This window comes from Chrysemys picta, chromosome 4 (genome assembly GCF_011386835.1).
Source record: "Chrysemys picta bellii isolate R12L10 chromosome 4, ASM1138683v2, whole genome shotgun sequence".
Classification (NCBI taxonomy): Eukaryota; Metazoa; Chordata; order Testudines; family Emydidae; genus Chrysemys; species Chrysemys picta.
The window spans coordinates 88,010,184-88,035,076 of NC_088794.1; the positions used below are offsets into that span (position 1 = coordinate 88,010,184).

Consider the following 24,893-nt stretch of genomic DNA (forward strand, 5'->3'; position numbering starts at 1 on the left):
TCATTCCCTCTGGAGCACCTGGCATTGGCCACTGTTGGTAGATAGGATACTGGGCTAGATGGACCTTTGGTCTGACCCAGTAGGGCCGCTCTTATGTTCTTACAAATTATTGACTGAATCCTGAGAGGTGCACTGTAGTCAATAGGCATTGGAGATGTGCCACAACTTCAGGATCAGGCCCAAAATATACAAGAATTGTGGCAGCTATTTTAATGTTATGTTAATATGGTGTACAGTAACTGTTTGTTTTGTTTTAGTTTCTTAAGAAAGTCCCTTCAGGTGCAGTCTTGTCCCATTGACCTCAGTGGGAGTTTTGCCTGTGAGACAAGACTTCACCCTTAATCTGCAACATAATTCAATTTTACATTGTATTCATGTGAGTAAAAACAAGGTTTGTGTTTTTTCCCCATTCAACTCCATCTGAGGAGTTGGAACAAAAGAATGCGATGAGCCAAATTCATCCTGGAGACGACCCCACTGAGTTCTAGCCAGGATGAATATTTCATTTCCTTCTTGGGATTTTGGAGAAGTCATGAAGGCCCCCCCATGTCGGATTCAGGCTTCAAATCCCTACTCTGACCCTCCCAACACCAGTCACTTTTGAGGGCTGGTCAGTCTCCTCAGTGAAATAAGAGTGTTTTTAAAAATATCCTGACAAACTCACCAAAGAAGGAAAAACCCTGTTCATCATCAGCAGAATTGGCTGGATAATGCAGCCTTCACACACCCACCCCCCTCTTGGGAGATCAGAATTTGGAGTTGCAGCCTCAAATAACTGGAATAAGTTACCCCTCTTGAAACAGGCGTTCATGTTGTTTGATTTTAAAAAATGAATAATCTTTTATTTGAGGAAGCTACTGCAGAGAAAAATGAATGGAAACGGCCATTGCTTAGTGGTGATGTCTTCTGTTTTAGATGGTGGGTCCTACATTAAATAGTATGGTGATAGGCACATTAGAAATGCTTCTAGATTATAGTGTTTGTATTGTACTGAAGGCGGCTGCAGTAAAACAGTAAGATTATTGTCCTCCTGGGACCCTTATGAAAATGTGATTTGTACAGGAATTCATTAGCTATACTAGTGACCAAAATTTTAACTCCATTTCCTTTGATGCCCAAAATTAAGGGCTCCCAAACCTAGCATGACCAAAAGCCTCACTGACAGCTAGCCAGGAGCTCAAGGGCTGCCTGCATCTACAGTACTGTTGACCCCAAGCTTTCAAACATCATGATGAGTCAGGCACCTAATGGTGATGCACAAAGGATATAATGCCTAATGGTGAGAGTCCAAGGGCTGCTTTGCCTAGTGGCATATCACAGGGGTAGTGTGTTGCCCACTGCCGAGAGAGGGGAGGGGAGGGGAACCTGGGCCCACCCTACTTCACTGGGTTCTGACCTAGGGCCTTTCAAAACAAAGGGTTCAAGTCCTGATTGCCCCAAGCATGTTCCCTGAGACACTTCCTACTCTCGTTCCAGTCCCTCTGGCATCATGCCAGGGTAGGACATGGGGTCCCTTTTGTGTTCCCTCTGGGTTGTTTCCGGAGTCTCCTCCGCTGGCAACAGCGAGTCATTCTTGTGGTCGACTGGTTTCCCACAGCGCAGCTAGGAGAATCAACCCGAGCAGTTTGGAGTCATGGTGGCTTCCCGGCAGGAGGCTGCTGCACACAAATGCTCTCCTCCTCAGTCCATCGAGACTGAGCTGAGCTGCTCCCTTTTGAATGCTCCCTCCACCATAGGCTGACCAGATAGCAAGTGTCAAAAATCAGGACAGGAGGTTCGGGGGTAATAGGTGCCTATGTGAGAAAAAGACCCCAAAATCAGGACTGTCCCTATAAAATTGGGACATCTGGTCTCCCTATTCCACCAGGAGCATGCTCAGCAGTGGTGAGGGGGACATGGCCTCTTGGGTCCAGAGCAGTCCATTAATCCTCGCCACTCCAGTGTGGGGTTGGTACAATCTGTCAAAGGCCCCCAAAACCATTGGCTTCAAAATAATGAGAGTTTTAAAATAATAAATTTAGGATCTTTATATTTGTCTTCCGTTTTTTTGAATCTTTAGCTTTCACCTTTCCCAGCTTTCTTCTGCAACACAGAGGGCTAGAAACTTACTTTTTTAAAATGAAAGCTGAGATTCTCACATAATCATGTGACTCCAGGAGCTGAGGTTTTAAGAAAGACACCAAATATTGCAAGACTCACAGTTAAAATTGCAAGAGGTGACAACACTGTGACTTGTGTATACTCAAGTAGATTACTCAAGTAAATCTCCTCATGTTGAATGGGGGTTAATAGATTAATAGATTTTTAAGGCTGAAAGAGGCCATTCTGATCATCTAGTCCAGTGGTTCTCAACCTGCAGCCTGTGGGCCGCCTGTGGCCCAATCAGCACACAGCTGTGACCCATGTGACATCCTCAAGGCCATATGGGTAGTATATATAATGCGTGGATGTCACCCACATAACACATAGAGAACTGCATATGTGGCCCACAATGGTAAATAGGTTGAGAACCATTGATCTAGTCTGATCTACATACCACTGACCACAGAATTCCTCCAATGATAGCTTGTGGCTCTACAGTTCTTAACATGCAGTGTTCCCTCTTGAGCTGAGATGATTGTAAAATTCAATTACTGATATTTTGGCCACACCAAAATATCTCAGAACTCTGCCAAATTTTTGACTTTGCTGTTAACACCAACTCAATAGTTCTACCCAGACAATGGGTTTAGGAAAGTACCAAACTCTTTCTTAGTTGACAGTGATTAAAATGCAGAGCAGGAATGCAGTTATGGGCCTTTGCTAATAGTGCAACTGAAATCTGGTGTGGCAAAGGCCTGAGTAGCGTAACAGGGTTTTTTTTTTATCTTAGACAGGCATATATGAGCCCATTGCTCTGCTTCTCATTGGTATGCACTATCCTTGATTAAATTTGCAATGGGGTTGGGTGAATTTAATGCCATTGCAAATGGAGACCCAGGCAAGCACAGAATGCAGCACCAAGGGTCTTGTCAGTTCAAATTGATTGCCTGGAATTGAAGCAGCACAGTAAGTGAAAAATTCAATCAATTCCATTGAATTTCATTTGGCTTCTAAACAAAATGCCAACGGCCTGATATTCTCAAATCTCTGCTGACAAATGGACAATGAGCTTTTCACCAGTGGAAAAATATGCTGCATATTACAAACCTAAGCACATGTGAGCTAATGCATGTCAGAGCACATATGGAATGTCTTGCACCAGAGTGTTCATTGTGTAATAAATCCATGGCTGCATATGCCATGGATTTATCACCATGGTCATCAGGATAAATAGCATCTACGCAGCATTGAGGATGGAACCCAGGGCTTTTGGTTCCCAGAATGCAGGCATTTACCACTTGAGTTAAAGGATAGCCAAGGGCTTGTCTTCACTAGAAAATCAGGTTGTGTTAGAACACAATTTCGAGGAGTTAAAAGGTTTTTTTTCAGTATAGACCAGGACAAGTTGTGTTTACCATTGTCAGCTTCTTGTGCATAAGCCTGTGGTCCAAGCAGGTTGACCCACAGCCAGCTGACAGGATGTTAAAAATCCCCTGGCCCTGTCTACACTTACTGCCAAAGTTGTGTTTAACATCATGTTAGTTAACATGACTTCTTCAGGTCATGTTCTAACATGACCTAATTTTCTAGTGAAGACAATCCCATTGCTGGTAGTAGTGGCAGATTGGCTTGTGGGGCAGCCTGTAGAGAAACAATTGTGATCTCTCTCACTGAGCCAGGACATTACAGTGGCTCCTGGAAGTCAGTTGCCACTGTTCCCCATGCTCAGGGCATATTGCATGCTGCATAAAGGGGTCAGAGGGATTATCTGTGGTGGGTCAGATCAGTATTTCCCTGGTGGCCCCAGCAGTTAATTAAAAGGGATGGGAGAGTAGTTTCTAGCCCTTATGATTTGGAATGTAACCTGATGCTGCTCTCTCTGGCTGAATTTACAAAACCCTCAGACAGAAACAAAGCAGTAAGGGCTAAATTGTGGTCCCACTGAAATTAGGGTTGCCAGGCGTCTGTTTTTCTACTGAAACACCCAGTCGAAAAGGGACCCTGGTGGCTCCAGTCAGCATTGCTGACCAGGACACTAAAAGTCTGATTGGCGACACAGCAGGGCTAAGGCAGGCTCCCTGCCTGTCCTGGCTCCGCACAGCTCCCAGAAGCGGCAGCATGTCCCCCCCTCCAGCTCCTAGGCACAGGGTCAGTTAGGGTGCTCTGCGCGCTGCCCTCGCCCCGAGGGCCGGCTCCACAGCTCCCACTGGCCGAGAACCATGGCCGATAGAACTACGGAGCGGCGCCTACGGATGGGGCAGGGCGCGGAGCCAGAGAGACATGCTGGCCACTTCTGGGAGCTGCTTGAGGTAAACGCCATCCCGCACCTCCTCCCGCACCCCGACCCCATGGTTCAGCCTAGAGCCCCCTCCCACACCCAAACTCACTCCCAGAGCCTATACCCTGCACCCCCTGCTGCACCTCAACCCCCTGCCTCAGCCCTGAGCCTCCTCCTGCTCTCTGAACCCCTCTGCCCCAGCCTGGAGCCCCCTCCTGTACCCCAAACACCTCATTTCCGGCCCCACACCAGAGCCTGCACCCCCAGCTGGAGCCCTCACCCCCTCACACACCCACCCACCTCCTTGCCCCAGCCTGAAGCCCCCTCCCACACTCCGAACCCTCAGCCCCACCCTCCAGCCCATAGCCCCTTCCTATACCTCAAACCCCACATACCCAGCCTCACCCCAGAGCCCACACCCCCAGCCGGAGCCCTCACCCGCTCCTTCACCCCTGCCCCAGCCTGGTGAAAATGAGCAAGTGAGTGAGGGTGGGGGATGAAGTGAGCAGGACATGACCTTGGAGAAGGGGTGAGGCTTCAGAGCAGGGGCAGAGGGCGGGGCAAAGGTGTTCGATTTTCTGCAATCAAAAAGTTCACAACCCTAACTAAAATCCATGGCAAAACCCCCTAATTTAAGTGGGAGCAGTCCTGTCACTAAGGGTATGTCCACACTGCAGTCAGGGTGTGGAACTGCAGCATATACCCGAGATAAACATTCTTTAGCTAGCTGGTGTGCCAATAGCTGTGAAATAACATCACAGGCTTCAGTGTGGGCTGTACAAGCCCTCCTGGAACACTCTGTAGTTCTTCGGGCAGCTTGCCTGCACTGAAGTCCGTGCTGCCGCGGTTTTACTGCCATTGCTATGTTAGTTAGCTGAATTGGGTATGTCTACCTGTGATGCAATTGCACGCCCCTTCCCAACTGCAGTGCAGACATATCTGAAGAGAGACATCAGTTGGCCTGCCCTCTCCCCCTGCCAACCACGTGCACACATCTCTGAGAGGTGTGATCCATGTTATGAACTCTTGCTGTGCTACTGTGAGTCTTTCAATATTGAGTGCTTTTCTTAAGGCCTCAGCTGCTGGAGATAAGTAATCAAGGGAATATCTCAGCTTACTTTTCTAACATCACAGTTTCTAGCCCTCACAGTTGCAGAGACAAACTTCAAAATGTGACCCCAGTGCACCCTAAAGGAACAGAAAGAAAGCTCCAAATGTATTCGTTTTAAATCTCCTCATTTTTGAACACTTGGGGTTGGGCTGGCCTGTTCACCCCAACTGGTATTAACTTAACCCTAATGAGGATACAGGTCTGTCGCATCTTACGCGCATTTAACATGCGCGATTTCAACTTTATGCGGTCGGCAAAAACAAAAAACAAAAAAAGAGAAAGATAACAATTTTAATACTATACCTGAAGTGCGGGCGATTTCGCCCGCCATTGAACTCAATGGAATTTTGGCTATACGCGGTTTTCGCTTTACGCGCTAACTGTGGAACGGAAGCCCCGCGTAAGATGAGACAGACCTGTAATTTTAAATGCATATATGATTAACTATTTCACTGCTGATTATTTTAGCACAAAGTGTCCAGCTACTCTGGGACTATAGACAGATAGTTAGCAGAAAAGCAACACAATATTTTTTTTCAATTACTCCCTGGGATTCACAGTCTAGGAGCCCTCACCAGAGAGCTTTCATGGACCTGTAGTATGAAGAATGCTTTTGGGCTATTTTATTCTGAATTAAAATAAAATCATGAAATATCTTTAAAACATGAACATATGTTTGGTTTTTTTACTGAACTTCCACTGCAGTCCTAGGACAACGTGATGTGGCTATTAAATTCCAGCTAGTGCATTTGCAGTGCTATAGATATATTACACTCCCTAACTAGGCCTATTTTATCCATTTGAATTTCTGTGTAAAAAGAAATCATAGGCTATTAAGTTTTGTCTCCCTTCTTGACTCAAGGCTTATAAAAATGCATGCAAAACCTACTCTGATTCAGTGACTGCGGCCAGGTCTACCCTACAAACTTACATCAGTATAATAATGTTGCTCAGGGCTGTGAAAAATCCATGCCCCTGAGCGACGCAGCTATACCGACATGACCCCCAGTGTAGACAGCAGTATGGCGATGGGTGGGCTTCTCTCATCAACATAGCTACCGCCTCTCACAACTGTGCCGGTGCAGCATTTAAATGTAGACCTGCCCAAAGGTGTGCTTATTTCCCTCTAGGCGACTGTTTGATTCTCTCTCGCTGTCCCCTGCTACCCCATCTCTGGTCAGTCAGTCATTCAGACTGACTTTTACCCTCGTCTGCCAGAAGAACACAAGTTAACCTGAATGATCCTGCAACCTGACAGGTCTGAAGTAGCTTCCACCTTTTCTGTGAATCAATACCTTCGGGGACACCTGTCACTCTAGACAGTCATGATTCAAGCCATTTGAGTTCAAAGGGACTAAATTAGTAAAACAGCATGGGAGATACGTACATATGCTATGTCTATGCAAGCAGTGTGGGTGGGGATGTGAACATACATCTAACATGACTGATGCTTTTAATTGTTGTCTGCAGTGTTGTTGTAGCTGGGTTGGTCCCAAGATATTAGAGAGACAAGGTGGGTGAGGTAATATCTTTTATTGGACCAACTTCTGTGGGTGAGAGAGACAAGCTTTCGAGCTTACCCAAAGCTTACACAGGGCTCAAAAGCTTGTCTCTCTCACCCACAGAAGTTGGTCCAATAAAAGATATTACCTCACCCATCTTGTCTTTCTGATATTTTTAATAAAGTCCTAGCCCTCATTCATGTGAGTTGCCTTATTGACTTCAGTGGACTACTGACATGATCATGCTGTCCTCATTCAGGTGGCAATAGTGGATCAAATCCTACCACCCTTATTTAGCTCCTTACTCAGGCAAAACTTTGGCTTGGATGGGACTGCAGGATTTTGTGCACGATGTACATTTTGAAATGGGGGCACCCAAGTCTGGGTTGAGGAGCTCAGGTCCAGCCTATGGGCGCTTAATGGCCATTTGAGTGTCAAACATCTGGAAAACCTCTCCCCTGCTTACAAATATATTTTGAAAGAACCCACCCTGTCTGGAAAAACCATGTGGATGTCTCACATTTAAAAATGAGATGCACATTCTGTGTGTGTATGTAAAACATACAAGATTGATCGATTATCCCAGAAATAACTTCCCTTTCTATGTGGCCTTTTGTTCCCAGGACCCAACACCACTTTATAGATTTTATATATAAAATACAGATAAACATTAAATAAAACATCTCTATACCATAAAACACATTAGTACTTCACAGGTTCTGGCAGTGTAGTTAGACTTTGATAAAGGGCTTGCCATGTGATGCTTAACAGATGTCTGAACTCAGACTGTTCTCTGGCTAAAACCTTCATCTTTGAAGTTGTACTAAGCTTGTTCCCACTGGGATCTCATTTTGATGGTGCTGGCAAGGGTCTTGCTGAAAGTTTTGTTCTGTGTCCAGTGTGGGTGCTCTAATCCCTTAGTTATTCCATGTGTGCACTTTCACCTAAGTCTTGCCTCACTGTGGCCAGATGTCATCAAGGAAATATGCAGTCTAGAGAGGTGTCCTCAGAAACAGGAGCGACTTCAGACAAAAACAAAAGAAGAACCATGACACATGCTTCCTTTTCATGCTGTTACTCAGCATTTTTGAAGAATCACCCCTGCTCTGTTGTTCAGTGTCTTTCCATGTTTCTATTTTTTTCCACTAGTTTAAAAAAAAATCCTTTAAACTATAAGAAATGAACAGGAATGGCAACCTTTGTATAGGAGCAAGAATTTACCCAAACCAGAAGTGCCCATCCCCATCAGTAGGATCAAAATCAAATATGTATGAACCATATTTGTGTGTGCGTATATATGAAATACACATGCACTTTTTACATAATAAAATTAAAAACTCAAACACTGGAATATATACAACATGTCAATGTGTGCATTGGAGAAAGGTGCAAAGACTGAAATAGATCTTGGGCAGTCACTTAACCTCACCTGGGCCCTGAACCTGTGAGGTTTTGAGCACTCTCATTTCCTACAGAAGACATTTGCAGGTGAAGGCACTAAACTATCTTGCAAGTTCTAGCCCTTGCTCACCACCCAGGCCGAGGTGGTGATTAAGCAGCTAATGACATAAGATAGCAATGGTTAATAATGTTGTTTTTAAATAAGTGAGGAACAGAGAGATGCACTTCCATTGTATTTTTCATCTCCTAAATTGTTTTGAGGTTAAAGAGTCTGTATCATTGAGCAGTAAAGCATGGCATAGACAGTACAGTGTGTTTACTACATGTAAGGCTCCCTTTTGATCTTATACAACTTCAGCTGGTGTAACTTACAAACCGAGGAGCTAGAAGAGCAAGGTTGTAACAGGAAATCAGATAACGGGAGGATGGAAGAGAGCCAGCCCTGCTTTATTTTCTTCTGACTCTTCGGAGTGCAAGCCAAACCATTCTTAAAAGGTGACTTGATCATGGTCTATAAGTACACTTCTACACTGATATAATGCGACCCGATATAACACAAATTTGGATATAACGCGGTAAAGCATCAGTCCGGGTGGGGTGGGTCTGTGCACTCCGGTGTATCAAAGCAAGTTCGATATAACGCGGTTTCACCTATAAGGCGGTAAGATTTTTTGGCTTCTGAGGGTAGTGTTATATCGCGGTAGAGGTGTATCTAGATGGGGAGAAGTTTTCTGATAGTAGAGGGCACTTTAATCAAGCAAAGATATAACAAAATCCCGTAGCTGAGAGCTGAAGCTAGACAAATTCAAACTGGAGATAACAAATTTTTAAGAGTGAGGGTAATTAACCATTGGAACAACTTACCTAGGGACATGGTGGATTCTCCATCACTTGAAGTCTTTAAATCAAGACTGGATGTTTTTCTAAAAGATAACTTCTAGTTAAACTAGGACATATGGGCTGCATGCAGGAGTCATTGACTGGTGAAATTCTATGGTCTGTGGGAAGTCAGACTGGGTCATCAGGAGAGTCCCTTTGTCCTTAAAAATCTGTGAAACTTGTGACTCCCTTACACCCACCTGTTGGCATAGACTGCCACACATATCACTTCTCAATTTGGTCCTTTAGTTTTAGTCCTGTGCATAAGGCCTTGGAATTAAGGTTGAATATTAACTGTATTTCCTTGTTTTGAGTGCATGCTTTCTCTCGACCTGAATGCTGTATTGACCTTAGGGGTGAAATCCTGGCTTCATTGAAGTCAGGGGGAGTTTTGTCACTGATTATAGTGGAGCCAGGATTTTACTCTAGACTTGTGCGTTTGCAATTTTCTTGACTTGTTTTTCTTTTCTATATAAAAATTCATGTAAAATGTTATTGTCACACTGTCTGGAGTGGCTCTCAGCCGTGAATGCCAGCCTCAGGGCAGACTGTCAAAAAAGCAGAGCTGAGACCCCAAACTGATTGTGTGTTCTGTAATTAGATTTAACCAACCAAGTAGCAAGTGTGAACTCCTAAAGCACTATAACAGTCTTACCATGGAGTCACAGACAGTCCCCTTGGGCTCTCCAGTCTGTCTTGCCACCCAGGCAAGCTGGAATTAGTGATAGATGGTTGATTTACACCGAAAATCACAATAATATTCAGGGCACTCCCAATCCCAAAGGACCAGTTGTTTACCCCAGGTCAATTTGCACCTTAGATCTTACTGCAAAGACAATGCTTGAAGCCAATCCTATAGTAAACTACCTAAAGATTTATTAACTAAGAAAAGAAATGAGAGAGTTATTACAAGGTTAAAGCAGGAAAGCATATTTATGCAAATGAGTTAGTCTGTGGTTCCAAAAGGTGACAGAGTTGTAGTAATCTCTCAGCCGTGAATGTCTTTTAGGGTTAAAAGACAGATTGACCCTAGGGATCTCTGCTTCTGTTTCATAGCTTCAGCTCTGGGAGAATCCAAGCAGCAAAAGAAGTGAAACATTTTCTTATTGGCTATTTTTATTTCCTTCTTCCAGAATTCAAGCTGATGGCATGAGCCTCTTTGCACGCATCCTCTTCATGAGTGTGAGGGGGCAATTTAAAAAGTCTTTGTATTGCGATGTCCCACAATGGACCCTTTAGTTTTGATGGGCCTTCTTGATGGCAGGAGATATTCTTCCTGACTGGATTCACAGCTTCAGAGCAAACATTTTTACCGTTACAAAGCAAAACTTAAATATGACCTTATAGCATGTGAGAAAGATATCAATGAGATTAATGCATGCAGCAGCCTACACATATTTCATAATGTCTAAACACATTGTTATAAGTCCAATACACATTGTGACCATACTAAGACACAGGTGAAACAGACTGGTTTCCAGTAATGAATTTGTCAGTGCTCAGTGGAGGCCTAAAGCCTGGACAAGAGCTGGCATCTGGTCTGCCGGCCTCACCCTTCTGGCACCAGTTAAAGCTACCTGAAGGGTGGCCAAAGGGCCATTGCAGCTGTGCCTGTGTCACGGCCCGCATTTTTCTGTGCCACATCCTCTACAAAAAGAACAGGAGTACTTGTGGCACCTTAGAGACTAACACGTTTATTTGAGCGTAAGCTTTCGTGGGATAGCCTCTAAGGTGCCACAAGTACTCCTGTTCTTTTTGCGGATACAGACTAACATGGCTGCTACTCTGAAACCTATCGTCTACAAAGTGGGCTGGGACGGGAGAGGGAATGGTGCAGATGCCAGCCTGACATTCTGTGCCCCAGCAGAATCCTCCCAGGGCCAGCTCTGCCCGGTTTAGCCCTGCTTTGCTGTATTCTCTGAGTAAGGGTGCAAGCAGATGTGTGCACATGCGCCAAAGAGAGAAATGGAAAAGCATAACCCCTCCCTACAATGTGGTGTGCTGGCAGTTTGCAAAAATTGAATGCAAGTTTAAACAGCTAGCACCCTTCACAACCATTCTCTGCTCCCATTCCTGCTGTACCATGCAGATAATCATTTACAAGAAACTGCTAGCAGGGGGCCTGTAGCTTAGCTGAACAGCTGGCTGTCCTCTTGGTCACCATAGCAACATCTGTCTAAGTGAGGTTGGCAGGTTCTCTAGTCTGAGGTAATTTATTAAATCAAGTAGTTTGTCGGGGTTGCAGAGCCGGCGAATGTTTGGAAGGATTATTATTTCTGGTTTTGTTTGTGTGTATGTGTTCATTTGTAGGGGAAGGATGTAAGGTAGGCCTGTCCCTTTCTTCCTGGCAAAGCGTGTTTATTGGGGCAGACGCACAGCGAATCCATTTCATGTTCTCTGGTCCAGCAGGCCTGCTGCAAGCATGACAATGAGCTTGGGAAGAAAAAAAAGCTGTCATTTGTTAGCTTAGACAAATGTAGGGTTGCCAACTGTCTATTTGCAGAAAACCGAACATCCTTTTGCTGCCACCTGCCCCGCCCCTTCTCTGAGGCTCCACCCCATCCCTTCTCCGAGGCTCCACCCCCACTCCCTCCCTCCCCCATCCCTCCATTGCTCGCTCTCCCCCACCCTTGCTCACTTGCTCATTTTCACTGGGCTGGGGCAGGGGGTTGGGGTGCGAGGGGGGGGGGTGAGGACTCCGACCGGGGGTGCAGGCTCTGGGGTGGGGCCAGAGATGAGGGGTTGGGGGTGTGGGAGGGGGCTCTGGGCTGGGACTGTGTGGGAGGGGGTACGGGCTCTGGACTGGGGGTGTGAGCTCCGGATTGGGGCCAGAAATGAGGGGTTCAGAGTGCAGGAGGGGGCTCTGAGCTGGGGCAAGGGGTGGGTGTGTGGGAGGGAGTATGGTCTATGGGCTGGGGGTGCAAGCTCTGGGGTGGGGCCAGGGATGAGGAGTTTGGGGTGCAGGAGGAGGCTCCGGGCTGGGGCTGAGGGGTTCAGAGTGCAGGAGGGGGCTCAGGGCTGGGGCAGGGGGTTGCGGTACGGGAGGGGGTGCGGGAACCGCGGCCAATGGGAGCTGCGGAGCCGGTGCTGGGGTGGGGAGCAACGCTTAGAGCCCCCATTGCCATCCCTAAGCCTAGGAGCCAGAGCAAGATGCTGGCAGCTTTCTGGGAGCTGCGCGAAACCAGGCAGGCACCCTGTCTGCCCTGCTGCAGGCAGCCAACCGGACTTTTTATGGCCTGGTCAGCAGTGCTGACTGGAGCCGCCAGGGTCCCTTTTCTACCAGGCATTCCGGTTGAAAACTGGACACCTGGCAACCCTAGACAAATGCCTACCAGGAGGATGGCTAAGAATTCCAAAGGATGTATCCTGTCAGAAGTGTCCACTAGAATCAGGTTGGAACTGAAGTGTTCGGGGCATGGGGGGAGCAGGGTGTTGGTGGTGGGGAGACAAAGCAGCAAGGTGGTAATTAGAATGTTGTACACTTAAAGTCTGAAATCTTACCAACTACCAGGACTAGAATATCTATACACTGTTAAAAAACTGGGGTTGTGCTTGGCACTATTCATTTCTAACTCTCTATCTGCGATGGTTCATGAGATAATTGTACCTTAAAAATGGCCAATGGTCTCTTGGACCAAGCAAAAAATACGGTCTGTTTTCCATAGAAGATAGGATGCTTTTAGCAACCTTAACAGCCTGCACCATTCACCCACTGCTCTTCCAGTACTGGCTGGACTCAGGAAGGGGAAAGTCCATGTAAAAATGAGAAATGATGAAGGGGGAAGGGAATATTATGCACATTTTTCTAATCTCAAAGTTCAGTATTTGAATTCATTTGGAGGTTTGGGTCAGATCTGACTTTATCCAAATTACTTTGCTAATCCCTAGTTCAGATTCCAAGCACCTGGTGATCTGTACTGCTATTCTCTAGTACATTTCCTTTGTCATAGAGAATGTTCTACCCATCAGTCAGAAGGAGCTGCTCCCCTTCTATTGCCATGTATCCCATTAATAGTTCCAGACTTGTGGCCATGGATACAGGTCTTTTGGATGGAGACAGACCTTTAGGGTATTTCACAAGTGTTGGTTACACTGTCAGTTTGCTAACAAACTTATTTGTACACAAGTGCACATATTGTGCCCTTTAAACATCAATATAAATGCACCCAATGCCAATATGTGCTTGTACTGACTTCTTCCTTGATCAACAAATAGAAATTTCTGATTGTTTGAATTCACAGGTCTCATCAACCAGCTTTACAGGAAGTAGTTAGACTGTCATGTAGAGAAGAACGGGGCCTCAAAAAATTATAAACAGAAAATCCCCAAGGCATGCACACAGCCTCACAGGAACAACAAAATAGCAGGGTCTGGCCCGTTGTCCTTAATCTTTGTGGATCCATGACTAAAACAGAACAAAATTTGAGGGCAGTTGCAGGCCACATTTTTGGGCCTCAGTGAGCACTAGCGAACTATCTAATTAATACTCACATTGTGGCATGCTGGATTGGGTTATCCCTAAACCATCCCTAACTGGGTATGTCTACACTGGAGCTGGGGGTGTAAATTCTAGCTTGAGGTGACATACCCGTGCTAGCTCTTATTGAATGAACATGCTACAAATATAAGTGGGAGGGACTAGCTGCCATGAGTACAGTCCCCTCGGAGACCATAGGTACGTACTCAGCATGGTTAGCTCCTCCCATCGCTTGCACCACCACAGCAACAATCCTATTTTTAGCACGCTAACTCATATGTCTCCTCAAGCTGGAATTACATCTTCCAGCTCTAGTGTCTTTCTGGCATACCTAGGAAGCCTTGTCACATGAATCCATGCAGGTACTGCCTCCGAGCTTATGTGTCTTTTGAATTCACAATGATACCTGTGGTGATGTGTGCTGTAGTAAAACATCTGCATTCCAGGGATGCTGTTCGATAAATCAATTTCTCTTTGTTATAGCTGCATTTTGGATCATGCTTTATTCCCTTTGCTGTCCCTGTCTACTGCACTTTGGTCACAGGGTATTCAGGTTTATGAAGATCCTGCTGTTTTGGAGAGTCTCATCCGTCATTGAGTAAGCCAGTGCTCTGGGTGTGTTTTGGTAGGGTTTTCCAAGAGGAACGTTTCAGGATTAACACAGCCTCAGTTCTGAGGAAGTTTCAGTTTTCAGAGATCAGGAGAACTGGGTAAAATAAGAACCAACCGGAACCTTTACCCAGTGCTGAAATCCAACCCAAACCCTTAATGAGGGTCTGAAAAGATCAGAGAACCTTTTTTGACAAAAATGAAATGTTATAGTTTCACCTGCCTCTACACTTCATGGACAGGATCAGAAGTGGTGACCCACTGCAAGGGGTGACTGGTCAGGATTCAGGTATGTTGGCAAAGCTGTAATGGATGGTTCGGGATTGGAATAACAGTAGGTGCTGATAGCAGAACTATTGGTAAAGAGGTTGTGGTAAGTATGTAGAGCACATGCCTGATTATTCCTGTCTCCAGCACTGTAACAGGGACAATAGTAAACAAACAAGGTGTCAGGAAGGAGTACACTTTTTTCAGTCTTATCAAATGCCAAGAACTGCGTAAGCAATGGGTACTGAGTTTCCCTCCCTGCTCTGGAAGTGACTCTCTTAGGAGAGGGTGTTGGTGTACGAAGCAGGATGGAATGGGGAGTCTTGCAATGCTGTTGCTCATGTTGTAATTGTAATAAATGAGATTTCAAGGTCCAATCCTGCTTCCAATGGAAGCTTTGCCATTGACTTCAGCAGCTGGAGGCTCAGGCCTTTTTGGGTATGTCTACACTGCACACTAAGCCTGGGCTCAGACTCAGGCTCGAGCCCAAGCCTCCTTTCCAACCACACAGAAATTAGTCTGACTCAGGCCCGTGGACCCTGGTAGGGGGCTGGGTCAGATCCTATGTCTGTGACATGGGTCAGAGTCCAGGCCCACTGCAGTGTGAAAGCAGCTCAAGTCTGGGTTGTCAGACTTGGGCCTGTAGAGTCCGCCAACACTATCCCACAATCCCCTGGACTGGGATACCCATTCAATTCCAAAGCTTGTCACTTGCTTCCCAGGAACCGGAAGCAATCTGCTGGTTAAAAACAGCTGCTCCGCGATTAACCCTTTATTGCCACACAGGCTGCTCAATAGAAACAACAAACACAGTCAACGCTAGTGTTTATTATCTATGGCCAGCAACAAGGCAAAGTCCTGCCTCAGGTGCACTGCTAGCTGACCAGGCAACCCAGCTGGATTCTGGTTAACCTCTGGCAGGAGGCAAGCAAGGCATTGGACTGCAGCAAGAGCGTGAGAAATGAGCATGCGTATAAAAACGATATCCAAGGGGCTGGCAGCATTGAGGATTGACCAGACAGCCGAACAATGCCAACAGCAGATCACGCAGTAGAAGACAAACGACTGGAAAATCAAGGATGCTAATGGCATCTCTGGGAACTTCCTATCTTCCAGCCTCTACTGAGGAATTTGACTGGGCAATGAGAATGGCACCAAGCACTGTGCCCTACACGATGCATGACCCTCTGATGAGCGACGATGGTGACCTTATATCCCTCCTATCACTGGTGCCACCAGAGGAGAGCTAGGCCCTGGATGAGGCCAGTAACCGAAGAGGCTGTGTTGCTGAAATAGCTACTGCACAGCCTGGGCACATATTTGGAGGCCCTTTTTGGGCACGGCCCTGGGGAGCAGCCCACTGCAAAACTGGCATCAGAATCCGTTCTGGAGCTGGAGTCGAAGGCTGGTAAGTTTCAACCACGATGTTTGTTTTTATTAATGGATGGATGAGAGAGATTTACAGTTTATGGGCTTATTTAATTTTTAATACAAACTGGGATTTTGTTCTCAACTGTTCAGGGCTGATCCATGTCATTCTCCTATTTCCCTCCACACGCCCACTCCCACATGGGATTCAAAACGAACACCACAGAAAGATGAAATAATTATACAGGCAGTTATCATGACATTTTTACTAGTTACTTGCAGATTGGTTTATGTATGGGTTGGTGTGCCACAACTCATTGCCTGACGTACCTCTCCCCTGTAATACAGCGCACCTTACCAATCTGCCACACACTCACTATTCCCAACTGCCTGTTGAGACGGGCAGAGACAGAGGCTGCACAGCGTGAGGGGAGATTGGCAGACAGATTCACGGAGCATGACTGCCAGTTGAGGGAGAAAGACAGAGCTGAGCAGCAGGAGCTGTTCAAGCACTTACTGTGGGTGATGGCTACCAGACTGCAGGCTCCAGTGCAGCCAGTATCTCCTTCTCCAGATCCACGGCCCAAGTCCCCTCAGCACTATTGCACCCTGCAGAGCATCCATCTTTTGGACAATGTAGGAGATGGGTGGGCCATGTCACAGGCAAACAGTGGGCCATGGAACAGACAAGTGCACCCTGTACACTCATCAATTCCCATCCAAGTGTGCCCACACGCACAAAATGTGCCAGAAAGGGCAAAGAAATCTTTTGACTGTTTTTAAACAAATGTTGTTACACTATTGCACTGCATGTCATCATGGCAGCTGGTTTGATTGTTGCAGCCTGTCTGTACCTATGAGAAAGAAAATCTTGGATTTGCACAGAAGGCAACCTTAAAAAAACTTATTGTGTGTAATGGTAAAAATGGCACAAATGTTAATGAAGGTCATCGGATACCCAATGTCAAGTTTCATAATAAAAATTTACAATCTGGGTCACAGTTACCCACAAACTGAATGGCAGTACATTACCAGTATGGACAGAATGCATAACATGGAAGTGTTTATGGAATTTATCATGACACACAATACCTACATATGTATAAGAAATACCACACACACAGCCACCTCAGATACCACTTCATTCCCCCTCATGGATGGGACCGTGTATACCCATTATGCAGGCACACAAAACATCCCTGATTTCCATTGTTTGCCAGGAATTCAGGACTGGCACCAGCCTTGACAGGCACACTGTCTGGGTGTGTGTACCAGTTCAGGAATCTAGCAGTGTCCTGAATCCACTCCTGGCGAAAAGAGTCCCCCTTCTGCTCACAAGCAGTGTGTAGGGTGCAGCAAGCCACAATAATGCAGACTGTGTGACACTGGCATCCAAACAGTTTGGAAGGCAGTGCCAACAGGATTTAATCTGCCAAATGCATCATCGTCCTACAGCTACTGAGTGTGTAGCTGAACCTTCTTTTGTCAGGTCTTCTGAACTCAGCATATGGTTTCATAATGGTGGGGATAGTGACTCCATTTATAACCATGTCATTTGGTGGGAATAATGTCCCAGCTTCTCCATGAAGGTAAAGTGACCATTTCTGGAACACCCTGGCATCATACACCCTACCAATGCATCCAACGTGAGGGTCCATGAATCTGCCCCTGTGGTCAACCAGGGCCTGCATAATGATGGAGTAGCACCCTTTGTGGTTTATGTGCTCCTTGTAGTGGGCAGACTATGGGCACATGAGTCCCATCAGTGGCCCCAGTCTCAAAAAGCCAGCAATTATTTCAGGAATGTTTGTAATGTCTGCCCCCTTTTGGTAAATCTCAGTCCCAATCACCTCACAAACTTCTGCCAACAACAAACCCACAGCTGATTTGCCAGCTCCAAACTTGTTAGCCACATATCTGTAGCTGTCTGGGGCAACCGCTTCCAGGTGGCTCTCAGCGACCTGCTTCTGGATGGGCATAGCTGCCTCATGTGGATGTCCTGACACAGGAGGGTAGTGACAAGCTGATCAGAAACCTCCAGGAACATCCACTTCTTCATGCGAAAATTCTGACCATGCTATTGGTCATCCCAGGGCTGCATAACGATGTGATCCCCCCAGTCTGTGCTGGTGGCCCTGCTCTAGCCTCTAGAAGTGCTGGTTGACAGAGGGGGAATCTGCAGCTAAGGCTACAACAGGCATGAGCAGTAGCACCACCTGGTTCACAGCTGGCATTCCCCTCCAGAGGTGTCTCTGGCAGTTCAAAAACTGCTGCCAAAATGCTCACCAGCATGTTGCATATGCTCCGCCTTTGTCCTGAAGTAGGACTGAGAGCATGAGGTGGAGCTGTTCTTCCAGCAGGGCAGGATCCATGTTGGCTCTGGCTGCAGGGAGTGTGTGACACAAAATAGCTCAGCTGGATGTGATTGTGGTCAAACACCACCCAAAACTCTTCCAACCAGCTCCCACGGGCAAGTTCTCTGATGACTTACTGGGTTTGCAGCAGAGGGCCTTAGGAACCTTGGGATAAGATAGTAAATGCCCACAGAAGCTGGAGTTCTGATTCAGGTCTGCGGAGTGCAGTATGGACACACTAGCATGGTTGTGAGGCCTGAGTTTCCACTGCAGTGCGGATGTTCTAGCGCAGGCTTGAAAACACAAGTTCACAAACCCGGGCCCCGCAGACTCGGACTGTGTGTGCAGTACAGACATACTCTCAGTCTCCAGAGCTGACAATTATCAGCACTAAATTGACTTAAAAATGTTTATAATAAAAACAGAGTAGGCAGAGAGCATGTCTGTTTCAAAGCCAAGATAAGATCTGGGAAGGGGACACCTGAACCTTCTACTTTGCACATCCTCTCTATGTGATAATGAGTGGGTGAACCTCAATAGGTATGATGTGAAGGGCATCTGAAACAATGTAAAATATTATGCAAACAATATTGGAACTTCAGGGTTTTGGTTCAGTGTTCAGTTGAAGTTCTGGGTGAAGGACGAAGTCAGATTTCATTATATTTCAATAGGTTTTCCTGCCCTTACTAATTTAGGATCTGCTTCTGCTCCTACTGAAGTTAGTGGGAGATGAGAACGCCTATTTATTTTCCTAGACGTTTTAGTTGTACAAAGAATACATAATCAGGCTCTTAATGTTATAAACGGGGTTAAAAGGATACTGACTGAGGATGAAAAACTAGAAACAATTTTGGCTAAAAAACATTCCAAATGTTTTTATTTATACAACAGATTTAAAAAGTAATAATGTGAGACTCATAATCTCTAGATGACTTGTAGCCATTTATCCTTAAATTAAATGGCTCTTAAGGGGTTGTTACCACTGCCTGAACCATGTGCAATGTTCATGCATCTATAATGCTAGAGAATGAAAGCAGCTGTTACTTTTCCAGGGTGTGGAAGTGCAAAACTAACTATTGGAGGGACATTGAGTGATTGCGGAACATTTAAAGAGACGTGCTCAAATGGCTTGTGCCTGGAATTTAAGCTGTGTTTTTGGGGAGTATGTCAGTTTTACCAAACCTAAAAGGAATAGAAATTTAAAAAGAAAAAAGAAGTTTCAAAGTTTGTTATGACTAGTGAAAATTTCCCCTCCAGTGTTTGAAATTCAAGAGCATGAGGTTGTTTGAAAACCAGGATGTGAAACTGACTGTATACATCTCTAATATTTTTTTTAATCACACTACGCCCTTGGAATCAATTATATCTTTTGGCAATGAGTTCCACCAGTTACTTTTTCAATATAATGCATAGTTATTTCCTTTTATTGATAAGTTTGTTGCCTTTCAATTTTATCGAACATCCCCTTGCTCTTGTAGTATGAAAGAAAGTAATCTGAGCACCTGACTGACGTTCACTGTAGCATTCGTTGTCTTCTGGACCTTTATTATGTCCCCTCTTCTATTCATCTCCTTTCCAAACTAAGCAATCTTAATCTTTTTAACTTCTCCTCAACCCTGCAATAATTTTTGTCATCCACCGCTGAAAGTTTTCTATTGCTGCTATATCATTTTGGAGATTGGTTTGACAAAACATATACTCTCACCATGAAAAAATTATTTATATAATGGCATTGCAGTAGTTTCAGTATTCTCTGTCTCTTTCTTCATGTATTCCAATATGTCGCTTGCTGTTTTCCCACCTCTGCACATCAAGTGCAGGATTTCCTTGATCTGTCCACGGGGATGTTCAGGTACTTACTCTGAGTGGTTATAGTCAATTTAGAATCCATCAGTGTGCATGAGTAATTCAGTTCCTTCCAGGGTTTATTACCGTGTACTTGTCCACACTGAATTTCATTTGCCTTCATGTTGCCCAGTTATCTAGCTCTTTCAGTTCTCTCTGAAGTCTTGGGGTTGCTTCCTTTTGGAAATGGCAGGAAATTTGGCACCCTAAATCTTCAGAATCCTCCAGGATCTGCAGAGGCTTTAGGTCTCTGCGTTGCTTCCCATCCCACCTGTATGACAGTACAACTCCTGCAATAGCTGTGCTATTAGGGACTACTCCATAGGCTGTTGCCCTCAGGCACCCTCTAAAGGGGAGTCCCATTGCAGAAGCAGAAACCTGATCAAGACTAACACTGAGGAAATCAGAATTAATGTACACAGGGGATCCCAGTATCCTTGGATCACCCACCTCTGTGGGGTTAGGGGAAGGTGGGAATGATGCCATAGAATCCACCCTTCTGTGTTTTCCCACAGAGCTGGGATCCTACAGATTTCCATCGCTTCTTTGCACAGAAGTAGAGAAAACTATTTGGCCATTATATCCAGCTGTGCATGGCATGGCTTGTGCCATCAGACTCTGCTGCTGCATATAATTTGTTCTGGTTTTTAAACTCCTAATGTTGCACAGACACCAATAGTCCCTTTGTGTTTTTAAGCAAATAGTTTACCACTGTTTTTTCTCTGCAACAAAAACCTTTGTCTGCTCCAGTGTTTTTCAGTGGGGGCTGAAGCTATGTCCTTGTCTTGCTCCACTCCTAGTGTCTGTATTGATAGTTGTCAAATGTTGGACATGTAGTTGTGCAATCTGCATTCTTGGGAAAGCAAGCTAATACCTAAGATTGCTACATGGACAGAGACGGTGAAATCTGTACCTGTTCTATGAACAGAGAATGGAATTCAGGTTCCAGGACTGTCATGCTGGCATCTGAAGCCCAGCATTAAATTCACTCCATGTGACTGTGGGAGCCATTATTGACAACTGGCTCATCAATGGCTTTTCTCAACCACTTTAACAAATATTTTACTTCGACCATATCAGCTGGAATCTGCTGGCAAAACCACATCCCCTGTGAGCTGGGAGAGCGTTCAGGCAGATGGAGTCTAGCCCACTCTGTGTAATAGGTGCTAAACATGATTTGGCCCTGTCTACACTGGCAGCCAAACTATTTTCAACCCAAGTGGGAAGTGGGATGTGTTGATGACATGTCAACGCTGAGTCATAGTGTTGACAGGACTTCTGTTTGGGTTCTTACACAGCCCTCATCACCATTGTATCTGCGCATCTGCCAGAGTGCACTAGGGGTATGTGCACTTGGAGATGAGTCTCAGCTCGAGGAGACATACTTGTGCGCGCTCTGATCGAGCCAGCACGCTAAAAATAAAATGTAGCTGCTGCAGTGCGACTGGTGGGAGGGGCTAGCTGCCCCGAGTACGTACGCATCTGAAACGCTAGGCACATACTCAGGGCAGTTAGCCTAGGCTGACCAGACAGCAAGTGTGAAAAATTGGGACGGGGGTGGGGGGCAATAGGAGCCTATATAAGAAAAAGCCCCAATTATCGGGACTGTCCCCATAAAATCGGGACATCTGGTCACCCTAGGTTAGTCTCTCCAGACGATCATGCTACGCTCTGCTTTTTTGCATGCTAGCGGGATGAGAGCGCAGGTCTGTCTCCTCATGCTGGGAATCACGCTGCCAGCTCCAAGTATAGGAAAGCCCTCAGAGACGTGGCTGTGTGTGTCATTGTGTGTCACGCTGAATTTACTTCTGACAAGTTAGTACGCCACTCTCCCATGTGCTCTGACATGCGTGTCTGTTCTAGGTGACCAGAGTCCCCCAAGCAGAGAAGAGCAGCCTGAGGGGTTTGGATGAAAAGGCTTACCTGTCCTCCAAGTTGCTGAAGGCCGGAGAAGACCCATACCGACAACATGCTTTTAACCAGATGGAGAGCGACAAACTCAGCAGCGACCGGCCCATTCGGGACACAAGACATTACAGGTACCACACTACCCTTGTTCAAAGCCAGGGCCACCTTCTTGTGCTGAGGACCCTCGGGTCCCGTTACCCCTGACATCCCTGTGTTGTCATGCCCCCTGTTAGTGAAGAACAGTTTGTGTGCATTGGCAGGGTCTCCCTTTCACCTAGCTTTCTGTCTCTCCAGCAGGATATTGGGGGTCTTGAATGAAAACACAAAGACTTCTGCTATTCCAACCCTGCACCACCCCCCATTGCTGTGCTGTGCCAATAGCTTTAACCCAGACCTCCAGCTCCATCTTGTTATTTCAGCCCTGCATAGCCCTGTCATTGCAACTCGAACCGCCCAACCTGCACCTGTCCTTCTTGACTCCTCCCACAGATTTCCCAGTGAACATCCATCCCGACCTGCAACACACTCTGTTAGTCCAGACCTGCCCTTCTTCCCAAACACGCCTCACCTCTCATGCCCTCAGCCTCTCTGGCCTGCAATGTTTTGGAGCAGCGAGAGCCAGTCTTTCCACACTGTGTGGTGGGTTTGGGATGTGTGCAGATGGGGTTCAGATGAGACCAACACATTTATTTACTATTCACACCAGACATTTTTCATACATTTTGCAAAACACCCACACTCCTGGCTTTATTTCACGGTGGGGAAATTCATTCTGCTGACTAACATTCTCCTTAAGCAATTAATATCTTCACTGTGTTAACTGGTACAATGATCTTCCATTTCTATAGTACCTTTCACCCGAACGTGTAACACGGAGCTTTGATGACTGTATGTTTGATGATGGCAGGTGTGGTATAAGGGCCTGAATAGAAATAGGCCCACTCTACTCACTTCTGAAATGAACCTTTGGGGTGGAATGCAGACGCTGCCTGACACTGCACAGCAACAGTACCCAACAGATTAGGGCAAGAAGGGAAACTGCATAGGAAATGTATGGAGCAAGGGAGTAATTACCTAAACTAGAATCAGCACTCCAGGGGTAACAGCCACAGTCTTACCCTTGGCGCTGTTGGACCTTTTATGACTGCAGGTGGTCAGGATCTTGGCTACATACCTCCTCTGAAAGATGGCTCCTCCATCAGCACAGAGCTCCGCTCCAAGCACCGTGCTAGGGATTGGTTCATTAATGACACAAAGGCAACAGTGCCACATATGGAATTAACAACACACCACTTCCTGCTCTGTTCTCTGTTAAACAGCTTTTGTGCTCTGTCACAGAAATGGGTGCAGTTCACTGGTGAATTATTGTTTATCTATTTTGATTGCTGTAGCACCCAACATGTAGTAGGTGTTTCGAAAACAGTCTCTGGGTTTAACAGCAAACAGTCTAAGGAAGAGAATACACAGTGATTCCTGTAAACCTAAGGCCAGATCCAAGGCCCCTTCTTCATCCACTTTGTGCTGCTCTCACAGAGAGCTGCCCTAACAGGGCAGCTGGGGATAACTCTTGCAGAGGGGAATCCCTGGGGCTAGGTCCACACTGCAGGTGGGAGCTGTGATTCCCAGCATAGTTGCTGCAGCTCAGCTCGAACTAGCACCTAAATATAGCAGGGTGGATATTGCAGCACTGGTGACAGCTTGGGCTAGCCATCCAACCAGCCCCCTGGGTCCAAGCTTGGGCGGCTATCCCGAGCTACCACCCGTGCCACAACATCCATACTGCTATTTTTAGGCACTACCTTGAATTGAGCTAGTGCAAGTCTGTCTACCTGAGCTGGGAACTACAACTCCTAGCTGCAGTATAGACACATCCTGAGTGACATCAAGGGTATGTCTACACCCAGCCGCTAGTTCGGCGGCTGGCAATCGAAGTTCTGGGTTCGACTTATCGCGTCTTGTCTGGACGCGATAAGTCGAACCCGGAAGTGCTCGCCGTCGACTGCGGTACTCCAGCTAGACGAGAGGAGTACCGCGGAGTCGACGGGGGAGCCTGCCTGCCACGTGTAGACCGAGGTAAGATCGAACTAAGGTACTTCGAACTTCAGCTACGTTATTCACGTAGCTGAAGTTGCGTACCTTAGTTCGATTTGGGGGGTGAGTGTAGACCAAGCCCAAGTCAGTGTAGGTGGCTGGCCCTCCCCTCCAGTGCAGTGGTTATTCTGGAGGCATGTTGGGGCAGAATGGGGCATGTCAGGTTACACTGTGCTGTGGCAAGGCTAATGGAACACCCCCAGAGGGCCATTCCAGATTGTACAAGTTAGAAAATCCCTAAGGCTGCTCTTGCTTGTGCCAGGAGATGAACTGGCCCCTGGCTGCCTTAAAGATCACAGGTCAAAAGGCCACCTATGACTTTCCTCTTTCCTCAGGCCCACAAGTAGAGCTGAGACATGCCTGAACTTGTGGCCCATAGTTCATACAGTTTTTCAATCACTTAGGGATCCTTTGGATAAAAGAGACTAATGTTATTCTACCCAGCACAAAGAGAGGCCGAACCTTTTCATATCGGCTTCTTCCTCCCCTGTTGTGACTCTGAAATTTGCTGAGGAGCTGGGAACCCCTTTCCAAAGAAGCATAGACAAATCTCTATACTTGCCCACATCTTGTCACCTTAATAGCCTTAAAAAAAAACAACCCACCTGAGTTATTTTAAAGCAATAATAAATACAATATGTCTCCTGCCTGGTCACAAGTCTTCCACTTTGTCTTGATCAGGGTTTCTTTATATGCCTGAAAATTGCTGTAATAAGCCACT

General features: G+C 46.2%; 1 protein-coding gene across 4 annotated transcripts in view; it reads left to right on the top strand.

Moving 5' to 3' along the window:
* The window catches only part of GALNT16 (polypeptide N-acetylgalactosaminyltransferase 16), a 115,387-nt gene that overhangs the window by 42,994 nt on the left and 47,500 nt on the right, over window positions 1-24,893 (top strand). For all 4 annotated transcript variants that reach the window (XR_010600624.1, XM_005305922.5, XM_042849346.2 and 1 more), the window contains exon 2: window positions 22,037-22,212. Coding sequence is in view for 3 of the 4 variants with exons in the window: in XM_005305922.5 (XP_005305979.1) it covers window positions 22,037-22,212 (176 nt within the window). In the remaining variant the exon portion in view is untranslated. The remainder of the gene's footprint in view (window positions 1-22,036; window positions 22,213-24,893) is intronic.